The sequence below is a fragment of the Brachionichthys hirsutus genome, chromosome 23 (genome assembly GCF_040956055.1).
Source record: "Brachionichthys hirsutus isolate HB-005 chromosome 23, CSIRO-AGI_Bhir_v1, whole genome shotgun sequence".
In the NCBI taxonomy this organism is placed as follows: Eukaryota; Metazoa; Chordata; class Actinopteri; order Lophiiformes; family Brachionichthyidae; genus Brachionichthys; species Brachionichthys hirsutus.
Window position 1 is genome coordinate 4,370,750 of NC_090919.1, and position 15,259 is coordinate 4,386,008.

Here is a 15,259-nt window from a genome sequence, read left to right on the forward strand (position 1 = left end):
AGACAATCAGAATGTACAAACAATTGGTCCACATCTTTGTCGGAAATGGTTTTCCTCCCCATTTCATATTTGTAGGTTTGCATGTTAGCTCGCTCGCTACTGTTTGTGTCTCAGGTTCGCGTCTGATGTTGGAAATGATATTGTTGAACAAATGTAAACTGTGTCACGGAGGCTGGAGGGTAAGTCTGTGGGGAAGACCTGAAGTCTCAATAGAATTACACATTCTATTCTTTCCAAAACAACAGCCTTTTATGATCCTTCGATCCACAATTCACTCCATAAGATGTTCTCTTTATCCCCTTCTGGTTTCTCATTTTAAAGCCTAATTTTCTCAAATTTTTCTACTAATTCCAAACCTAAAAACAAGGAGATTTTCTTTTTTTTTTTTTTACAAATTAGTTGCTTAGCTGTTTTTACAACTTCCTTGCACTCCTCATGTTTCCATTTCTCTTTTGTGATGCTCATTCTTCATCCTTCTAGCATCTCATTGTTTTCAGGGTGTCATGCAATAGCTCCAACAGTCTGACCCGGTCATGCCATGTCTCTCTCTGTCCTCATCTGTCCTGCCACTCCATTGATCTGTCCCCGCCTCCATCATTGAAGGTAGCGGTAAACTTTGAAGCAGTGGTTTCCCGAGTCAGCCACGACCACATGTCCGTCTGAGGTCAGCGCCAGACCTTGGGGTCCATAGAGAGGGTCCGCTGACGTGTTGATGTAGGAGAGGAAGGAGCCGCTTCCGTCAAACACCTGGAAATGTTTGCAGAAAGCGAAACACGTTCACTTGCCAAATCAGCCGCTTCCATCTTAAAGCCGCTATTGCTGCCCTTACCTGTATTCTGCTGTTGCCCCAATCCGCCACGATTATGTTCCCATTAACGTCCACAGCGACGCCAGTGGGGGCGTTGAACTGCCCATTCCCCTCGCCGTTAGACCCAAACTTCAACACCAGCTCTCCCTCGATGGTGAAAACCTGACCCGAGAGATTCACGTTAATGAATGTCCTTATTTTTGATCCTCTTTCTGAAGGGATCAAATAAATAAATGCAATGTTCCAGTAATTTCCAGTAAAGACCTTACCTTAACTGAGTGGTTATGGAAGTCTGTCACAATAATTTCATTGTTCTTGTTCACTGCTGCAAAGTGTGGACCTTCAGGACGGGACAACAGGTTCTGCTATCAGCTATCAATTTAACCCCCCCCCCAGCACGAGGCGTGTTTTAAATTGAGAGATTATAATTTGGCACGGTTGCCAATCTCTGTTTTGTGACTTTCAGATTTTCACCTGCAAATTGCTTGTCGCCGTTCCCTCGACTGCCGAACTTGCTGATGAGCCTGCCGGTCAGCTGGAAGATGAAGACAGTGCACGCCTTGTTGTCGACCACGATCACGTGGCCGTCCTGGTTCACGGACACGCCCTTTGGCCCCATGAGTCTGCCGGAGCCAAGCTTAGCCTGGAAAAACAGCCGCGTCGTTCAAACACGCGAGGAGCCCCGCAACCCTTTCCATTGATAAAATGCAACAGCGGTTGCACGCACCTTAAACTTGCCCTCGCAGGAGAAGATGCTGACCCACTTGTTGTCATAGTCAGCAATGATGACGTCGCCACTGGGGTGCACAGCCACACCTGTGGGACGCTGCAGTTGCCCCGGAGACCGTCCACGCACCCCAAAGCGAGTCTTAAATTCTCCGTCGTTGGAGAAAATCTGGAGTTTAAAAGGGACCTGTGAGGACCATTGTAGTAATAATGCATAATCCAGCTCCACGCCTAAATCGGAGGCATACCTGAACGCATTGATTGTTGCTGTCAGCAATCAGAATTCTGCCACTGGAGGAGGCCGCCACTCCTTGAAGGTTAGTGAACTCTCCTTTATTCCTCCCCTTTGTTCCTGATTAGACCGGGCATATAAAGCAATGCAGGTTTAATCTGTAAAATGATCACCAACCTCTGAACTACACGATCTCCGCTCAAAATCATGTCAGGATTACCTTACCAACCTAAGGCGCCAATGATATCCATGTCAATTGTGTGCCTCACCAATCTTGAAGATGAGGTCATCTTCAATCGGGTTCTGGTTTTTGCGCCGCGGGGTGCCCAGGGCGCTGCTGGCTCTCTTGGAGCCCTTCTTCTTTTGGCCGGGGGACTTCCCTCGTCTCTTTGCCCCCTCAGACGAACCCGTGGATGCGGCGCCGTAGGCTCCCGAGTTAGTCGCCGTGGTCGTGGAAGGGGAAACCTGCAGACAGCAATGAAGGGACTTTGCTTTGTGATCTGGTACGCCCGAGGGCTTCCTTTGTTTGGAAGTTGAGAATCTATTGGCACTTGCACCGCCGCCCATACTGGCACACCCTACCCTGTCCTACCACCTCTCTGGTTCACGCTACAGACATCACCAGTACTGCCGCCAACTGTGCGTCACAACTTGAATGTACAGAAGTGTGTTCAGTAGTCTACGCATGTCTAAAGACGTGGCTGCATGTCGATCCACACGAGCAGCTCCCACCTCGACTTCGGCCTCCAGCACCTTGCTGACAGTCAGTTTGAAAGGGCTTCCTTTAATGTGCTGGTCGTACAGACGGAGGGCCAGCGAGAAGTCCCCCTCCTTCGGCACCGTGTACACAAACTCGTACGTCCCGTTCTTGTAGTCCACAATTTCCCCGTCGACTATGCTGCCACCTGGGGTGAACACCTGTATTACACAAACGCAAGTAAATGTTTAGAAATGTTTTGTTACCGTGTCCACAGAATCAGGAGTCGGCGGGTGGGAAACAAACCTCGGCGGAAAGGATTGCATTTCCACTCTTGCAGGCGCCACCTGACTTGTCTCTTGTGACTATAGTGACTGAGGCAGGATGTCCCACAACGCACTGCTCGAGGCCCATGCCCATCGCCTCGCTCTGACTGGCCACCGCACTGAGGAAGACAACGGGAGCACGGGAGGTCAAACAGTGTTCTTTAGTGCCATCTGGGATGCTGCTGGCCTCACCTTGTCGTGACAATGGTCCCCAGGTTGTGTATTGACTTTCTCAGCACGTCTGTCTCCATCACCAGATCCAGCTGGTCGTTCTCATCCGGCTGACATTGCAGGCCAAGGCTGGCTAAATCCCCGAGCCTCTCCTGCAGCTCTTGCTCCACCTGCAGACTTCCCACGCACGACTCCCCAGCCAGAGCCTCCTCAGACTGAGTACAGGAAGCTGTGAAATCCCCCTCTCTCCGTGTCAGGTTATCCACTTGAGTCTGGAGGACCTGGAGACATTTTTTACATACTGTATTATGGGATTTTTTTTTTCTCTCTCTCTCTCTCTCGCTCTCTTATGAAATGTCCCAGGAGCAGATTAAACGTGCTGAAAATAGCAATTAAATATTGTTTAAGATGAATGTTGCGGGGCGAAAACACAAGTGCACCTTCTGCTTGAGTCCGTATGTGACCTCCAGCTCCATCAGCAGGACGCTCTTGCGAACATCCAGCTGCTTGTGAAGGTCCTCAAAGCTCGACTGGATGTCCTCTTCAATGGAAGCTCTCTGATTGGTCAGCTGTTGGAGGATCTCCTTGACAAAGGACAGAGTGTCGGAAATCTGAGGCAGTCTGAGGAGATGAATATGGAGGGAAATCCACTGGTGAGGCTTAAATGTTAAATGTCACTGTCATGACTTTTAATGTGTAGCCTTTGTAAAACTGTAAGACTGCAGGTTTTTTTTTTACATTTAACAATAAGAAACATAGTGATAAAGTACACTGATAAAAATTACACAAAGTATTTTAAATTTCACACATATAATAAAAGCCAATGAGCATTTACTTTATGACAATTGCTTGGTTTCAATGAAACACAACCCTGTTGTCACTCCTACCTGTTCTGGACCGTCTCCAGACTCTCCTGCAGCCGATAGCGGTGATGCTCCAGGCCTTGACTGAGGGGCACCTTAGGGTGGTCCTCATGGTCCAGCAAGCAGTCTTCACACAGCGCACACTCACAGGCTGAACAGTACAAGTCTGCCACCTGCAGGGGAAACGGTCGCCATGGAGACGGAAAAAAGAGGAGAACGAGGATAAAAGTCGGGGTGAAGACTGGGGGGGAAATGCTATCGCTTGAGTCTGATTGTATGCTTCAGGATTTTCAGTTAAAAACTTATGCAGGGTGTCAAAATCTCATGTATCAAATGTGTTGCATGAGATTTGAGTCATTCTTACCTTCCCTGCATGCTGTGGGCAGGCGTTTTTGCCAGGTGGAGCCTCCAGGACAGTGCACTCTTCACTGCTGCTATCTGGAGAGTGTTGGTGGGCCTCCATCTGCGAGTGGCAGCCTGGTGGGGGTCGACCTCCAAACACACCCCTGATTCCACTCCGCAGCCAGGGAAAAGGGCTGGGTGTTCAGGCGCAGGTGTTCCTGCAGTCTGCTTTTCTCTGATTGTGACTTTAGTCAACGCTTTGTCTCAAAATGTATCCATTGTGTATTAAAGAGGAAGGGAAAACGCTCAAATGTGGGTAGAGCAAGCGTTTGAATATCTGTCTTTGCAGCTCAGGGGAGGGATTAACGCATCTGGGCTCCACTCTTTCTAGAGCCCGGAGTCAAATCTGAGGGATTAAACATCCATTCCCTTCTGCAGGACTTTTGCACACCCGTAGAAGAGAGCGGTGAAATCAGATGTAGGTTTTGTTTTTCTGTCAGTTCTCTGTACAATCATGTCGTCGCTTAACTTTGTGAGTGGCGCCAACATTTCACACCTGCCCTCGATTTGAGTCTGTAGTCGGTGGAACGTGGTGTTCTCGACATCCAACGCTGTATGGCAAATCTTCTTATTCCATGTGTTTCTATTCCCAGATCAAACACCAAAATGAAAGAAAAAATATTTCGGTGAAAACATCAGATCTTAATTCACAGAGGTTCAAACAGGGGACGGTGTCCACTGTTTCCTGGGGAGAAAAAAGAGGGATAAGGTTTCAGAGGAGAAGTAGATCCGCATGGATGTACCCAACAAAAAAAAGAAGGTGTTTTCCTTGTCTGTCAAAGTTAAACCAGTTTATGATTATCTGCAAAACTATCCACTGGTGAAATAATTTGTTTAATTTTTCAACAAATTGTCCGTCTTTGCCAACAATTAACAAGTTAACAATGTTAAATACAAACTAGAGAACATTCACGAAGTTTTCCCGTGAAGTTCACCTCTAAATATAAGTTATTGTGGTAAAACCTTTCTAAACAAATATGTAATGGAGCCAAACTCCACAGGAGCCTGGTGTTCGCTCTCTCTCTGCAAAAGATCACATCAAAAATCCATTGATTGATTTTTGAGTAACCCTAAAAAAAAGATAAATAATAATAAAAATATTATTTTTTTACCTCTCAAAATTGTAAACATCTGGGTCAGATGACTTTAAAGTACATCTTCTCAAATATATATATAACACAACTGACTTTGCATAGGACCTCTACATTCATATCTGCTCATTGCGCACCCCCATCGTTTCCTTCATGGTACACTCCATGAGGAATCCATAATGGGATACATATATACATGAATGAATATGTTAAAAACCGATAACACGCAAGGAATGTAGGTCACAGAAATGTCTTCAAAGTGATGTGCCGTCTCCCTCTTTGAGGCTGTGGTTTCCATGGTAACAGGCTGCACCAGTGCGGGTGAGGGAGGCAAAAAAAAAAAAGCGACGGTCCCTTTAATCCTCAAATCCTAAATTTAACAATCCCGTTTTGGCATAAGCGAGAGTTGATGAATCGCATAGATGCGATGATGTAGAGCCGCTAAATCTGTTAAGTATGGTGGCCTCAGCAACTCAATAAACACTACACACACTGAATGGAAGTATTTTAATTACATTTAAATGTTTATTTTGCTGTATTATTTCGCTCCTGTGGAGCTCCAAAGCACTCGGATATGTGTTCAGCAGAGATGATGTTGCTTAAAATCTTTTACAATATTCTGATTGCAACACGCAAACCTTCATTCACAGCATAACGCTGCAAAGGATTATGGGCCGACAGTCCGGATCAATTTACAGAGTGTGCGTCTGGGCCTTGTGATACTGTGGTGACCGTCACTGACTTGCAAATGCAACAGACAATTGAACTCTTTCTTTCTTTGTCAGACAAGAGGCCACAAAGGATGAAGAAGCAGACATCGAATGATTTTATGAGAGTTCTGATCTCATTCGAATATATCATATAAGAACGTGTTTGCATCCATTTAATAGATGTGGATTTAGGAAAACATTTCAGTGACATATTTACGCAGAATAATTGTTGAACGTTATTAGCAGATCTCTACAAGTGGCTGTGTGTGTTCAGTTATTACGTACTTACAGACAGAGACCGTTAACATCAGCTGGTGAACATAACTGAGTATTAAGGTGCATGCTGGTTTTAACGTATAATTAAATTTGTTAGGACTTTACATCACGCTTTGGATGATTTATTATTTTCGTGTTTACAGACTGAGCTGCTGCTCCCTGGTGGCCAAAACAGAATGCTAGCGCTTATTGGCTCTTTAATATGACATTTTAGGAACGCTTGTCTTTAGTTCTGAATGAAAAATTGTTTCACAATGTCATTCATCTTCTTAACAACTTTTTTCCCATTACCGGGTCACGGGTCTTGCTGGAGCTTATCCCAGCAATTAACGGGCAATATGCGGGGTACACCCAGGACAAGCCGCCAGGTCATCGAAAGGCCACATCTATTTATATTATACTAATAGTAGTAGAATTAGTAGTTGTAGTAGTAATAGTAGTAGTTGTAGTAGTAGGCGTTTAGTACATATTTCTAGTGGAGAGAGTCCAATACTGTACATAAAATAGCAAATCTTCACTCGTCCCTCACAATCAAAGGATGTATTAACGTTCAGTATCATTTTATGGGTTAACAGTTGGAGCTGCTTTTGTTGTTGTCGTTGAATAAAGTCAAATGGAGTTTGTGCTGACATGGTTTTATGTCTCTTTTTGGTTGCTCTGCGCTTGTTTGTCTTTCCTGCTTATCTCTGTCGTCTTTCTGCGTGTCTTCAGAGGAAAACCACGAATGAACATGTCCTTGTGTGACAAACAGCACCGAGCAGCGAATGAGTCCAGTTCTATTCACACAAGTGACGCACCTGCAGTTACTGTTAGCACTCTGGATGCTATTGTACAATATGAGCAGGCCTGACAACACACACACACACACGCGCGCACACACGCGCGCACACACACATGCATGCATGCAGTTTGCTCTAAAGCTCACGGCGTAGATTCATTCGTCTTTCACCCTTGTTCTTTTTGCAATCTGTTCATTCTTATTTCCTCCATCCTTCTTCTCCACTCTTCCATCCCATCCTTCTTTATCCCATTCGATCGGGAAATCACACCATGCCACAGATGCTGCTGTCATCCCCCCCATCCATTCCTCCACCCATCTCTCTATCCCTCTGTCCTCTTTTCCCTCCACCCCCCAAAAAACAATCATCCAGCACTCACCATGTTGTCCTAAGACGCAGGCGATGAGTCTGTTTTCCAGCCTGAGGCCATCACGTCATGATCGCGTCTTGTTTTTCTCCCACACCTCTCTGCTTGTGTGTGTGTTTCTGTGTGTGTGTGTGTGGGTGTGCGGGAGGGGGAGGATGTCATCGTCACAGCAACACCAGCAGCTTGCAGCAGCAGCAGCACCAGATTGAGGAGGGGGGAGAAATGGAAAATGATGGAGGAAAGAGAGGGGGGGCATCCACCAATGGAGAGCAAGAGCAGGCAAAAAAGCGAAAGAGGTGATTGGTTCATCTGGCTCTCTTTTAAATGATAGCGTGGGCGTATGAATCTCTTTACTTTTGTCTTTCTCATTATATCAACTTAATATAATCATCGTTTAAATGCCTAAATCATAATAAGAATCAGAATACTTTATTAATCCTAGAAGGAAATTCCATCAGCAACATTGCGCCACTGAAACAGACATATTTTGAAAAAAATCAGACATGGCCTAATAAGAAGAAGAGAGTCCAATTTTAGCATTACAATGAATTCTTATTCATTTAAGATAACTTTTGTTACTTTTTAATGTTACATGTGCTTTTATGTGATCTACATTTAGTGCAAAATCATCTATCACTTGTCCTCTTATCCAACATCTGAAGATTGTTTAATGGACTATGAACCAGTGGATTTAGAAAAAGTTCTTATTTCATATGTAACATGTAAATCTGCCACACTACAATATTTATATCTTTAAATATTTGAAAAAAAACTTTTGATATACTCTCGTCACATTTCTTCTAATATGTCGTATAATCCGTTTGAAACGTGATGGGGGATTTCTTCTTTGAATGTGCGGCGAAGTACCCTTCAGTTCACCCTCCAGAACAGTAGGCGGCGGTAAGGACGCCATCATCACCGTCACGGGCCGCCATGACGGGATAAAAGGAAGCTGATACCCGCAGTTCACCCTCCAGAACAGTAGGTGGCGGTAACGACTCCATCATCACCGTCACGGGCCGCCATGACGGGATAAAAGGAAGCCGAGACCCGCCTGGACTCATTTGATCCTGCGGAGGAGAGCGGAACAGAAGCGCGAGTAAGTTGTCTGCGCAATTTTTGCGTAGATATATTTTAGATCACATTTAATTCAAGAAATAGGAAACTGTTGAAGTCAGTAACGATGTGTGGCGATGTAATTTGGCGGAAGTCTGCATGGAAGTGTGGATTGTTAAGCGGATGGCTTGAGATTGGAGGTGAAGTCCTCGTGTTAACGTGGCGAGATGAGGTTATAGTATAATAACACCATATTAGTGCAGCGCTGTATTGCTGTTTGTGATTAATAGTTTAAAAACATATAGTGTAAGCACGTGTAGGTAATTATTACTACGTTATAACTCGGGTAGAAGGTGAACGTGCTTGATTTTACTCTAACGCAGGCGTGTTTCGATAAATGGAAAGTGATCTCAATGGTTTCTTTTAACAAAGATTCTAGCGGCCATCTGCTCACCTGATGCGGCTCTTTTTATTTATTTTTTTAAAATGGCTCTGCTTTTGTAGCAGGATTTACCGTTCCGTGGTATGGAAGGCCACGAGGCTCATAATTCTTTGTTCATTTGAAAAAAAAAGCTGAATTAACCCGTTAATGTTTCTGTTTCTGTTACTGTGTCTCCCTCCAGGTTTTTAAATGCTGCTCCGTGGTCCGTGGTCTGCTGAGGATGCCGGTTCCTCGCGAGCTTCCGCCTCTTGCTTCAAAGAAGGTTCGAGTTCGTTTTATAATCCTCATTCTTTCAACTGCACATCGTGTCTGCGCTGTGATGAAGCTTTTTCCTGCCATTCGTAGTTTCCTCCAGAGGTCTACGGACCAAAGATGGTTCAAACCTTCCTTGGATGTCTGAGCGCAATATCACATCATTTTTTTGTTTTTGGTTATGTTATGATGTGTGCCTTCTCACGATTGTATTATGTTTGTATAATGATAAAGTATCTTGAATGTCCACCCGCTTCCGTCACTGTTAGCTCGTCGCTATTAACGTGTGATTGGCTTTTCTAATAATGGATGTTCCCAACAGGTCACGTGAAGCACGGAAGACGAGGACCTTTCAGGGCCGCCGTGAGGAAGCCATCGCTCCATTGTGATGGATGACAGGAATGAGGGCTGCACAATTCTGGGGGGGGGGGATGTGAGTGGGGATTCTGTCACTATCGTTTTGATGGATGGCTAGAGATGGAGGACCTCATTAATTAATCCCTTAGGAAAGCTCCTCTGATACCAGTCGTGCAGACCCCGTTTCATAGTCATCCTCGCCATGTGGACTTCTGGCTCGCTGGAACTCGGGACGGGTGAGCCGATTGCTTTGAGCTTAATCTTGATGTAAATAAAGTCGTCTCGCTGTGATGAAGCTTTTTCCTGCCATTCGTAGTTTCCTCCAGAGGTCTACGGACCAAAGATGGTTCAAACCTTCCTTGGATGTCTGAGCGAACGCGTGCGTGATCCCAGTCACTGTGCCTTTGGCTTCGGGTCTTACAGCATATGTCTTGACTTTCAGGGTGACCATCTCCATGGCAACCCTTGCCCGATCAGCGTCGCTGTTGATGGAGGCCGCCGCCTTTCGAAGCCCGTATGTATTGTTTTTTCAAATGACTATTATGCATCTAATAGATTTGTTGTCGCTGTGATGAAGCTTTTTCCTGCCATTCGTAGTTTCCACCAGAGGTCTACGGACCAATGACGGTTCTAACCTTCCTTGGATGTCTGAGCGACTGACGAGAGCAGTGACTATAGTTGTCTTTTATAACTATGTAACTAACTAGGTCTGTTCGGCTTTCAGGGAGACGCCTCCTGGGTGTTCTGGAGGCCATTACCTGTCTCTGCTGGTGTTCACGTCATAACTGTCCAATCAACAGATTGGTTTCTATTGGTATGTTATTATTAAATCCAGTCTTTAACGTACAGCCTGACCACTGACAGTTCGCTGTGATGAAGCTTTTTCCTGCCATTCGTAGTTTCCACCAGAGGTCCACGGACCAAAGATGGTTCTAACCTTCCTTGGATGTCTGAGCGACTGATGAGAGCAGTGACTGTAGTTGTCTTTTATAACTATGTAACTAACCGGGTCTGTTCTGCTTTCAGGAAGACGTCTCCTGGGTGTTCTGGAGGCCATTACCTGTCTCTGCTGGTTTCTACTGGTGTGTTATTATTAAATCCAGTCTTTAACGTACAGCCTGACCGACAGTTCGCTGTGATGAAGCTTTTTCCTGCCATTCGTAGTTTCCACCGGAGGTCTACGGACCAAAGATGGTTCAAACCTTCCTTGGATGTCTGAGCGACTGACGACAGGCGTGTCTGTTGTTGTCTTTTATAACTATGTAACTATGGTAACTAGGTCTGTTCTGCTTTCAGGGAGACGTCTCCTGCGTGTTCTGAAGACCATTACCTGTCTCTGCTGGTGTTGACGTCATAAATGTCCAATCAACAGATTGGTTTCTATCGGTATGTTATTATTAAATCCAGTCTGTAACGTACAGCCTGACCACCGACAGTTCGCTGTGATGAAGCTTTTTCCTGCCATTCGTAGTTTCCACCAGAGGTCTACGGACCAAAGATGGTTCAAACCTTCCTTGGATGTCTGAGCGAACTTCGTTCCAGATTTGGGCATCAGATCAAAGTGTCTTCTGTCGTCTTGACGTGTCTTTTCTCCCGCAGATCAACCGTGAACTTGGAGAAGAAAAGAAGAAATCTTTATTTTTGCCGTTGGTCATTCTGCACAAGTCGCCCACGGACACGCTACGAGATGGCCGCTGCACTGCTAATTAGAGTTTATTTATTTGAAAGGATAAAACCCCTTGATGAAAATATCTCGTTTTCAAACAATGGACCAGTGTGTTTTGACTGAGGTTAAAGAATAGAAAGTGACATATTTTCTCTCTCAGATTTTTACCGTGTGACTGTTGCAACAATGTAATCTGTTTCAATGAAATGCATTCAAATTTACGCTGTCTTTCTGAAGCTGGGCTTTTATCATTTTGTGATTTCAATAAAGTGCAGTTCATTCTAAAATTAAGTGTGGCCTTGTTTGTCTGGATTTTAAAATTAGTTTCTCACGAGTGTGGTTTGGAAAGCTATTGGGCGTTTCTATACATCCGGAACTCCATAATCCGGTTAGTCTGCTACATTTCCTGCGTACCTTCGTTCCGACGTTACCTGAACGCACCATTGCTGGTGTACCGTGACGTCAGAAAGGCTACTGGCTAGGCTAAACTAGCCTACTTGAGCCGTAGCCTGCTCATTACCCTGGCGGACTAGAGGCTAAACAATGGCGGGTGACCGTCCTCAGGTACGTAATCTCGCGTTGTCTGCAAGCGACTCTTCGCTCGCTGTTACCTGGAGGATGATAATTCTGTTAGCGGCGCGCTAATGTTTGTTTGTGACCCCCTCTTTCCTACGAGCGGTAATCAACGCTGCCGATACGCTGCACCGAGATGAGTCATTTAATGTCAGCTATACTCTTAAATATAGAGTATATAAACATGGCGCAATGTGTTTCGTGTCTTTATACGCAATACATTATGGAAGCCGACCCGCAAACCTCTCAGCTGCTATTTATGTCCCCCCCCCCCTCTCTCTCTCTCTCTCTCTCTATTCGAGGACGACTTGCTGAAGATGACACACAGAGAGAACTGGAAGTGAGTAGAATGCCGTCTGAACCCTGAACGTCTCGTTATGAATGACTGTGATATACCCTCCCCACCACCAGGGTGCAGCACGAGCGCCTGCACGTGAAGCACAGAGGTCACGAAGCCATGCACGCAGAGATGGTTCTGATCCTCATCGCCACTTTGGTGGTGGCCCAGATCGTGCTGGTGCAGTGGAAGCAGCGCCATCACCGGTCCTACAATGTGAGTGGTAAGAGGAGGGGGTATTATTGATACGTCCATTAGAGGGCAGTGAAGAGGCATTAAAATTCGTTGAATTGTTAGTACACACCGCCCCCCCCCCCCCCCCAGTGGCTTTCAGTGGTACTGCTGCGCTCCGTCTGTTTTCCCATCAGGAAAATGTCTTAAGACTGTGTCCGTCTCCTCAGCTGGTGACTCTGGTCCAGATGTGGGTGGTCCCTCTTTACTTCACCGTTAAACTCTACTGGTGGAGGTTTCTGTCCATGTGGGGCATGTTCTCCGTCGTCACCAGCTACATCATCTTCAGAGCCACCCGCAAGCCGCTGTCCTGCAGGACGCCCAGGTGAGAGGAAGGCACACCACCCCCCCCCCCTGAATGTTAAATGGTTAGCGGAGTCTGTCTGCGCTCTTCAGGATGGTTTACAAGTGGTTCCTGCTGATCTACAAGCTGAGCTACGCGGTGGGCGTGCTGGGCTACCTGGCTATCATGTTCACCATGTTCGGCTTCAACGTCTTCTTCAGGTCGGTGCGGCTGCAACGTCTGGATGTCCGATGTCCTCTCAGAGACTGTCTCTCTCGGTCCGGGTCTAAAGACATGCTCGTTGTTTGCTTTTTTGCAGGATCAAGGCGGAGGACTCCATGGACGTGGGCGTCGTCATGCTGTTTTACGGACTGTACTACGGCGTCATGGGCAGAGACTTCGCTGAGATCTGTTCCGACTGCATGGCGTCTACGATCGGGGTAGGACGTTAGATTAGTTGCCGATCCTTCATTGAGTGTGTAATAAAAATAGAGGTTTTAAATGTAGGGCATGCTTTGACCAGTGTACTGAAGCATCATGGGAAATGTTGGAAGACGATGCCAAGTTCGGAGCGCTAATGTTAGCATCAACTAATACGGTTTCCCCCGTATTTTTTTCATACGGGAAAATGTGTTTTTTTGAGCAGAACTGTGGAAATGAGTACGGGGAAATCTGTAAATACTGGAAAATAAAAAATAAAGAAGGGATTCTGAAAATACCGGCGCAAAATGAGAAATGAAGCCGGGAAAAGGAAATGTTAGCAGTTAGCTAATATTTCCGCCACTTTTCAACTGCGATGCTAATTTGAACATTCATACATATAGCGGAAAAGCCGCGACACAGCGAGGGACGACTGCCTATCACTAATCAGAGGACATATTTCCATTGATCTAATGTCCCTCATGAATAAAGATCAGGAAATCGTGAAATATTAAGATGACGTGTTTTTTATTATTTTTATACGCCGCTGCTAATATCTCATTTCTTGCACTCAGTACTACAACAAGGGAGGCATGCCCAGCAGGAACCTGAACGACGACATCTGCGCCGTGTGCGGTCAGAGGATCCTGGTGGACGTGGAGGAGGAGGGACTGATCGAAGACACTTACCAGCTGTCCTGCGGACACATGTATCCCAATTAGAGTTCTCAGGCTGTGCACGCTTCTGGAGCCATTTCCTGAGCGGCCAGTGATTTCAGTTTCTGCAAGACGCCATTTGGACGGGAGCTCGCCCCTTAGATTTCACTGATAACATTAGGAGTGTGCTCCTTCTCATGCGAGCAGTACGACGGCCTTAACTTAGCCGTCGCCCTCCAGATTCCACGAGTTCTGCATCCGTGGCTGGTGCATCGTGGGTAAGAAGCAGACGTGCCCGTACTGCAACGAGAAGGTCGACTTGAACAGGATGATGAACAACCCGTATCCTTTCGTTGCTGAGCGATGGAAACTACTACTGTACTAATTTAATTTAATCTTAATCCTGTCTTCTGTGTCGGGTCGAGACTGCGACATTTGTCATTTGTGCCCAAATATGCAGAGTATGCACATTTGTTTCACATGGAAGGCCACGTTAAAGACACTTGACTGGTTTCTCTCCATCATTTCCTGTAACTCGATTTGACGGCCATGTTGTGGGCGCGTCTCGATCATTTCAGTAATCTCCTTGACGCTTTGGTCTTCATCCAGCTGGGAAAAGACGCATGTCCTGTACGGGCAGCTGCTTGATTGGCTCAGATACCTTGTCGCCTGGCAACCCATCATCATCGGTATTGTCCATGGGATCAACTTCTCCCTGGGCCTCGAGTAGATCCCTGAGGAACGCCTCTGCCAATACAATCCAGGAGTTGTGCTAAAGTGTGGCTGCTTTTTTTTTAATAAAGAACTGTGTCAGACGACATTTTTTTTAAGCTTCCGTTTCAGTGCGTTTGACTGAACGCTTTGCGCCGGTGGGCGGGGTCTTCTCTTTGTGCCGAGGACGCCGCTGCCGCCAAACCCGCTGCCAGCTTCCAGCCCAAAGCGCAGATGGAGTATTGATTCACAGCGTGTGGCAATGTTGCCCCCGCGCTGTGTCGCAATTGTGATCAATCAACATTTACCTTTCTGAACAGATTTCTAGTTTATTTGCGCCGTCCACATTTATGGACCCGGTCCTTTTGAGAGACATAAAGGACGGCTCCATCAAATGTGTTGAACTTTCGTGTCACTTTTATTCATTTGGGATGATTTATTATGTTTTAGTTTTGTATGAGGCTAAAGCTGATGGTGGGACGTCACCATGGTGATGGTGGCGCCTCCACATGTTTAGTAACAGGAGCGCGTTGTTTGCCAAAATCCTGGAGGGTTGTCTCGTCCTCTGGACAAAGTGCTGTAAACAGGAAGGAAGATTCTTTGTTAAAGCTGCTGCGAATTTGAACTTTGTATTTATTAAACATTTACCAAACCTGATGTGATGTGTCACGGTGGGGTGTCAGGCAGCTGGAAGAAACGGGGGTGGATTATTCAAAGTGACGAATGAAAGCATCGTCTTTCTGAGTCATCAGTAAAACTCATCATGTCCCTTTGGCCTTTTGTTCCTGTAACCCTCCCGACTGGACGGTGACCTCGGGTCGTGTAAA

At 46.0% G+C, this 15,259-nt stretch overlaps 2 protein-coding genes, 1 long non-coding RNA gene and 6 other non-coding genes across 10 annotated transcripts; 8 read left to right on the top strand and 1 right to left on the bottom strand.

Moving 5' to 3' along the window:
* Positions 1 to 594: 594 nt before the first annotated feature.
* Positions 595 to 4,286, bottom strand: trim2b (tripartite motif containing 2b). Its single transcript, XM_068755631.1, has 13 exons — positions 4,188 to 4,286; positions 3,848 to 3,996; positions 3,401 to 3,581; positions 2,982 to 3,241; positions 2,770 to 2,908; positions 2,499 to 2,684; positions 2,036 to 2,231; positions 1,783 to 1,886; positions 1,536 to 1,703; positions 1,283 to 1,451; positions 1,078 to 1,148; positions 830 to 970; positions 595 to 747 (listed from the first exon to the last, which is right to left on the bottom strand). Exons 1-13 carry the CDS (start codon positions 4,284 to 4,286, stop codon positions 595 to 597), a joined length of 2,016 nt encoding a protein of 671 aa, XP_068611732.1.
* A 4,860-nt stretch (positions 4,287 to 9,146) lies between these two features.
* LOC137911551 (uncharacterized) lies at positions 9,147 to 11,460 on the top strand. Of its 2 annotated transcripts, XR_011106119.1 has the most exons (7): positions 9,147 to 9,208; positions 9,521 to 9,791; positions 9,998 to 10,069; positions 10,280 to 10,369; positions 10,582 to 10,637; positions 10,852 to 10,941; positions 11,155 to 11,460. It is a non-coding gene; the product is annotated as an uncharacterized lncRNA (long non-coding RNA). The 2 variants fall into 2 exon arrangements; XR_011106118.1 differs by having other exon boundaries at positions 10,852 to 11,460.
* On the top strand, positions 9,258 to 9,350 carry LOC137911818 (small nucleolar RNA SNORD14). Its single transcript, XR_011106136.1, has one exon. It is a non-coding gene; the product is annotated as a small nucleolar RNA SNORD14 (small nucleolar RNA).
* On the top strand, positions 9,838 to 9,930 carry LOC137911817 (small nucleolar RNA SNORD14). Its single transcript, XR_011106135.1, has one exon. It is a non-coding gene; the product is annotated as a small nucleolar RNA SNORD14 (small nucleolar RNA).
* On the top strand, positions 10,119 to 10,211 carry LOC137911816 (small nucleolar RNA SNORD14). The gene has a single exon (XR_011106134.1). It is a non-coding gene; the product is annotated as a small nucleolar RNA SNORD14 (small nucleolar RNA).
* On the top strand, positions 10,421 to 10,513 carry LOC137911815 (small nucleolar RNA SNORD14). The gene has a single exon (XR_011106133.1). It is a non-coding gene; the product is annotated as a small nucleolar RNA SNORD14 (small nucleolar RNA).
* LOC137911814 (small nucleolar RNA SNORD14) lies at positions 10,686 to 10,778 on the top strand. Its single transcript, XR_011106132.1, has one exon. It is a non-coding gene; the product is annotated as a small nucleolar RNA SNORD14 (small nucleolar RNA).
* LOC137911813 (small nucleolar RNA SNORD14) lies at positions 10,993 to 11,085 on the top strand. The gene has a single exon (XR_011106131.1). It is a non-coding gene; the product is annotated as a small nucleolar RNA SNORD14 (small nucleolar RNA).
* A 255-nt stretch (positions 11,461 to 11,715) lies between the features above and the next one.
* rnf175 (ring finger protein 175) lies at positions 11,716 to 15,089 on the top strand. Its single transcript, XM_068755834.1, has 9 exons — positions 11,716 to 11,785; positions 12,097 to 12,134; positions 12,206 to 12,347; positions 12,533 to 12,687; positions 12,759 to 12,866; positions 12,965 to 13,085; positions 13,641 to 13,774; positions 13,962 to 14,063; positions 14,331 to 15,089. Exons 1-9 carry the CDS (start codon positions 11,765 to 11,767, stop codon positions 14,449 to 14,451), a joined length of 942 nt encoding a protein of 313 aa, XP_068611935.1. The 5' UTR covers positions 11,716 to 11,764; the 3' UTR covers positions 14,452 to 15,089.
* Positions 15,090 to 15,259: the final 170 nt, after the last annotated feature.

What these genes read in the sequence shown, in the direction of transcription:
- rnf175 (XM_068755834.1), top strand. Translation starts at nt 11,765, where the DNA reads ATGGCGGGTGACCGTCCTCAG. An exon ending in TGGCGGGTGACCGTCCTCAG is followed by an intron (nt 11,786 to 12,096) that starts GTACGTAATCTC and finishes TCTCTATTCGAG; the next exon opens with GACGACTTGCTGAAGATGAC. An exon ending in AACAGGATGATGAACAACCC is followed by an intron (nt 14,064 to 14,330) that starts GTATCCTTTCGT and finishes GTCTTCATCCAG; the next exon opens with CTGGGAAAAGACGCATGTCC.
- trim2b (XM_068755631.1), bottom strand. Translation starts at nt 4,286, where the DNA reads ATGGAGGCCCACCAACACTCTCCAGATAGCAGCAGTGAAGAGTGCACT. An exon ending in TGCTGGAGGCCGAAGTCGAG is followed by an intron (nt 2,232 to 2,498) that starts GTGGGAGCTGCT and finishes TGCTGTCTGCAG; the next exon opens with GTTTCCCCTTCCACGACCAC. An exon ending in GGGGCAACAGCAGAATACAG is followed by an intron (nt 748 to 829) that starts GTAAGGGCAGCA and finishes AAACATTTCCAG; the next exon opens with GTGTTTGACGGAAGCGGCTC.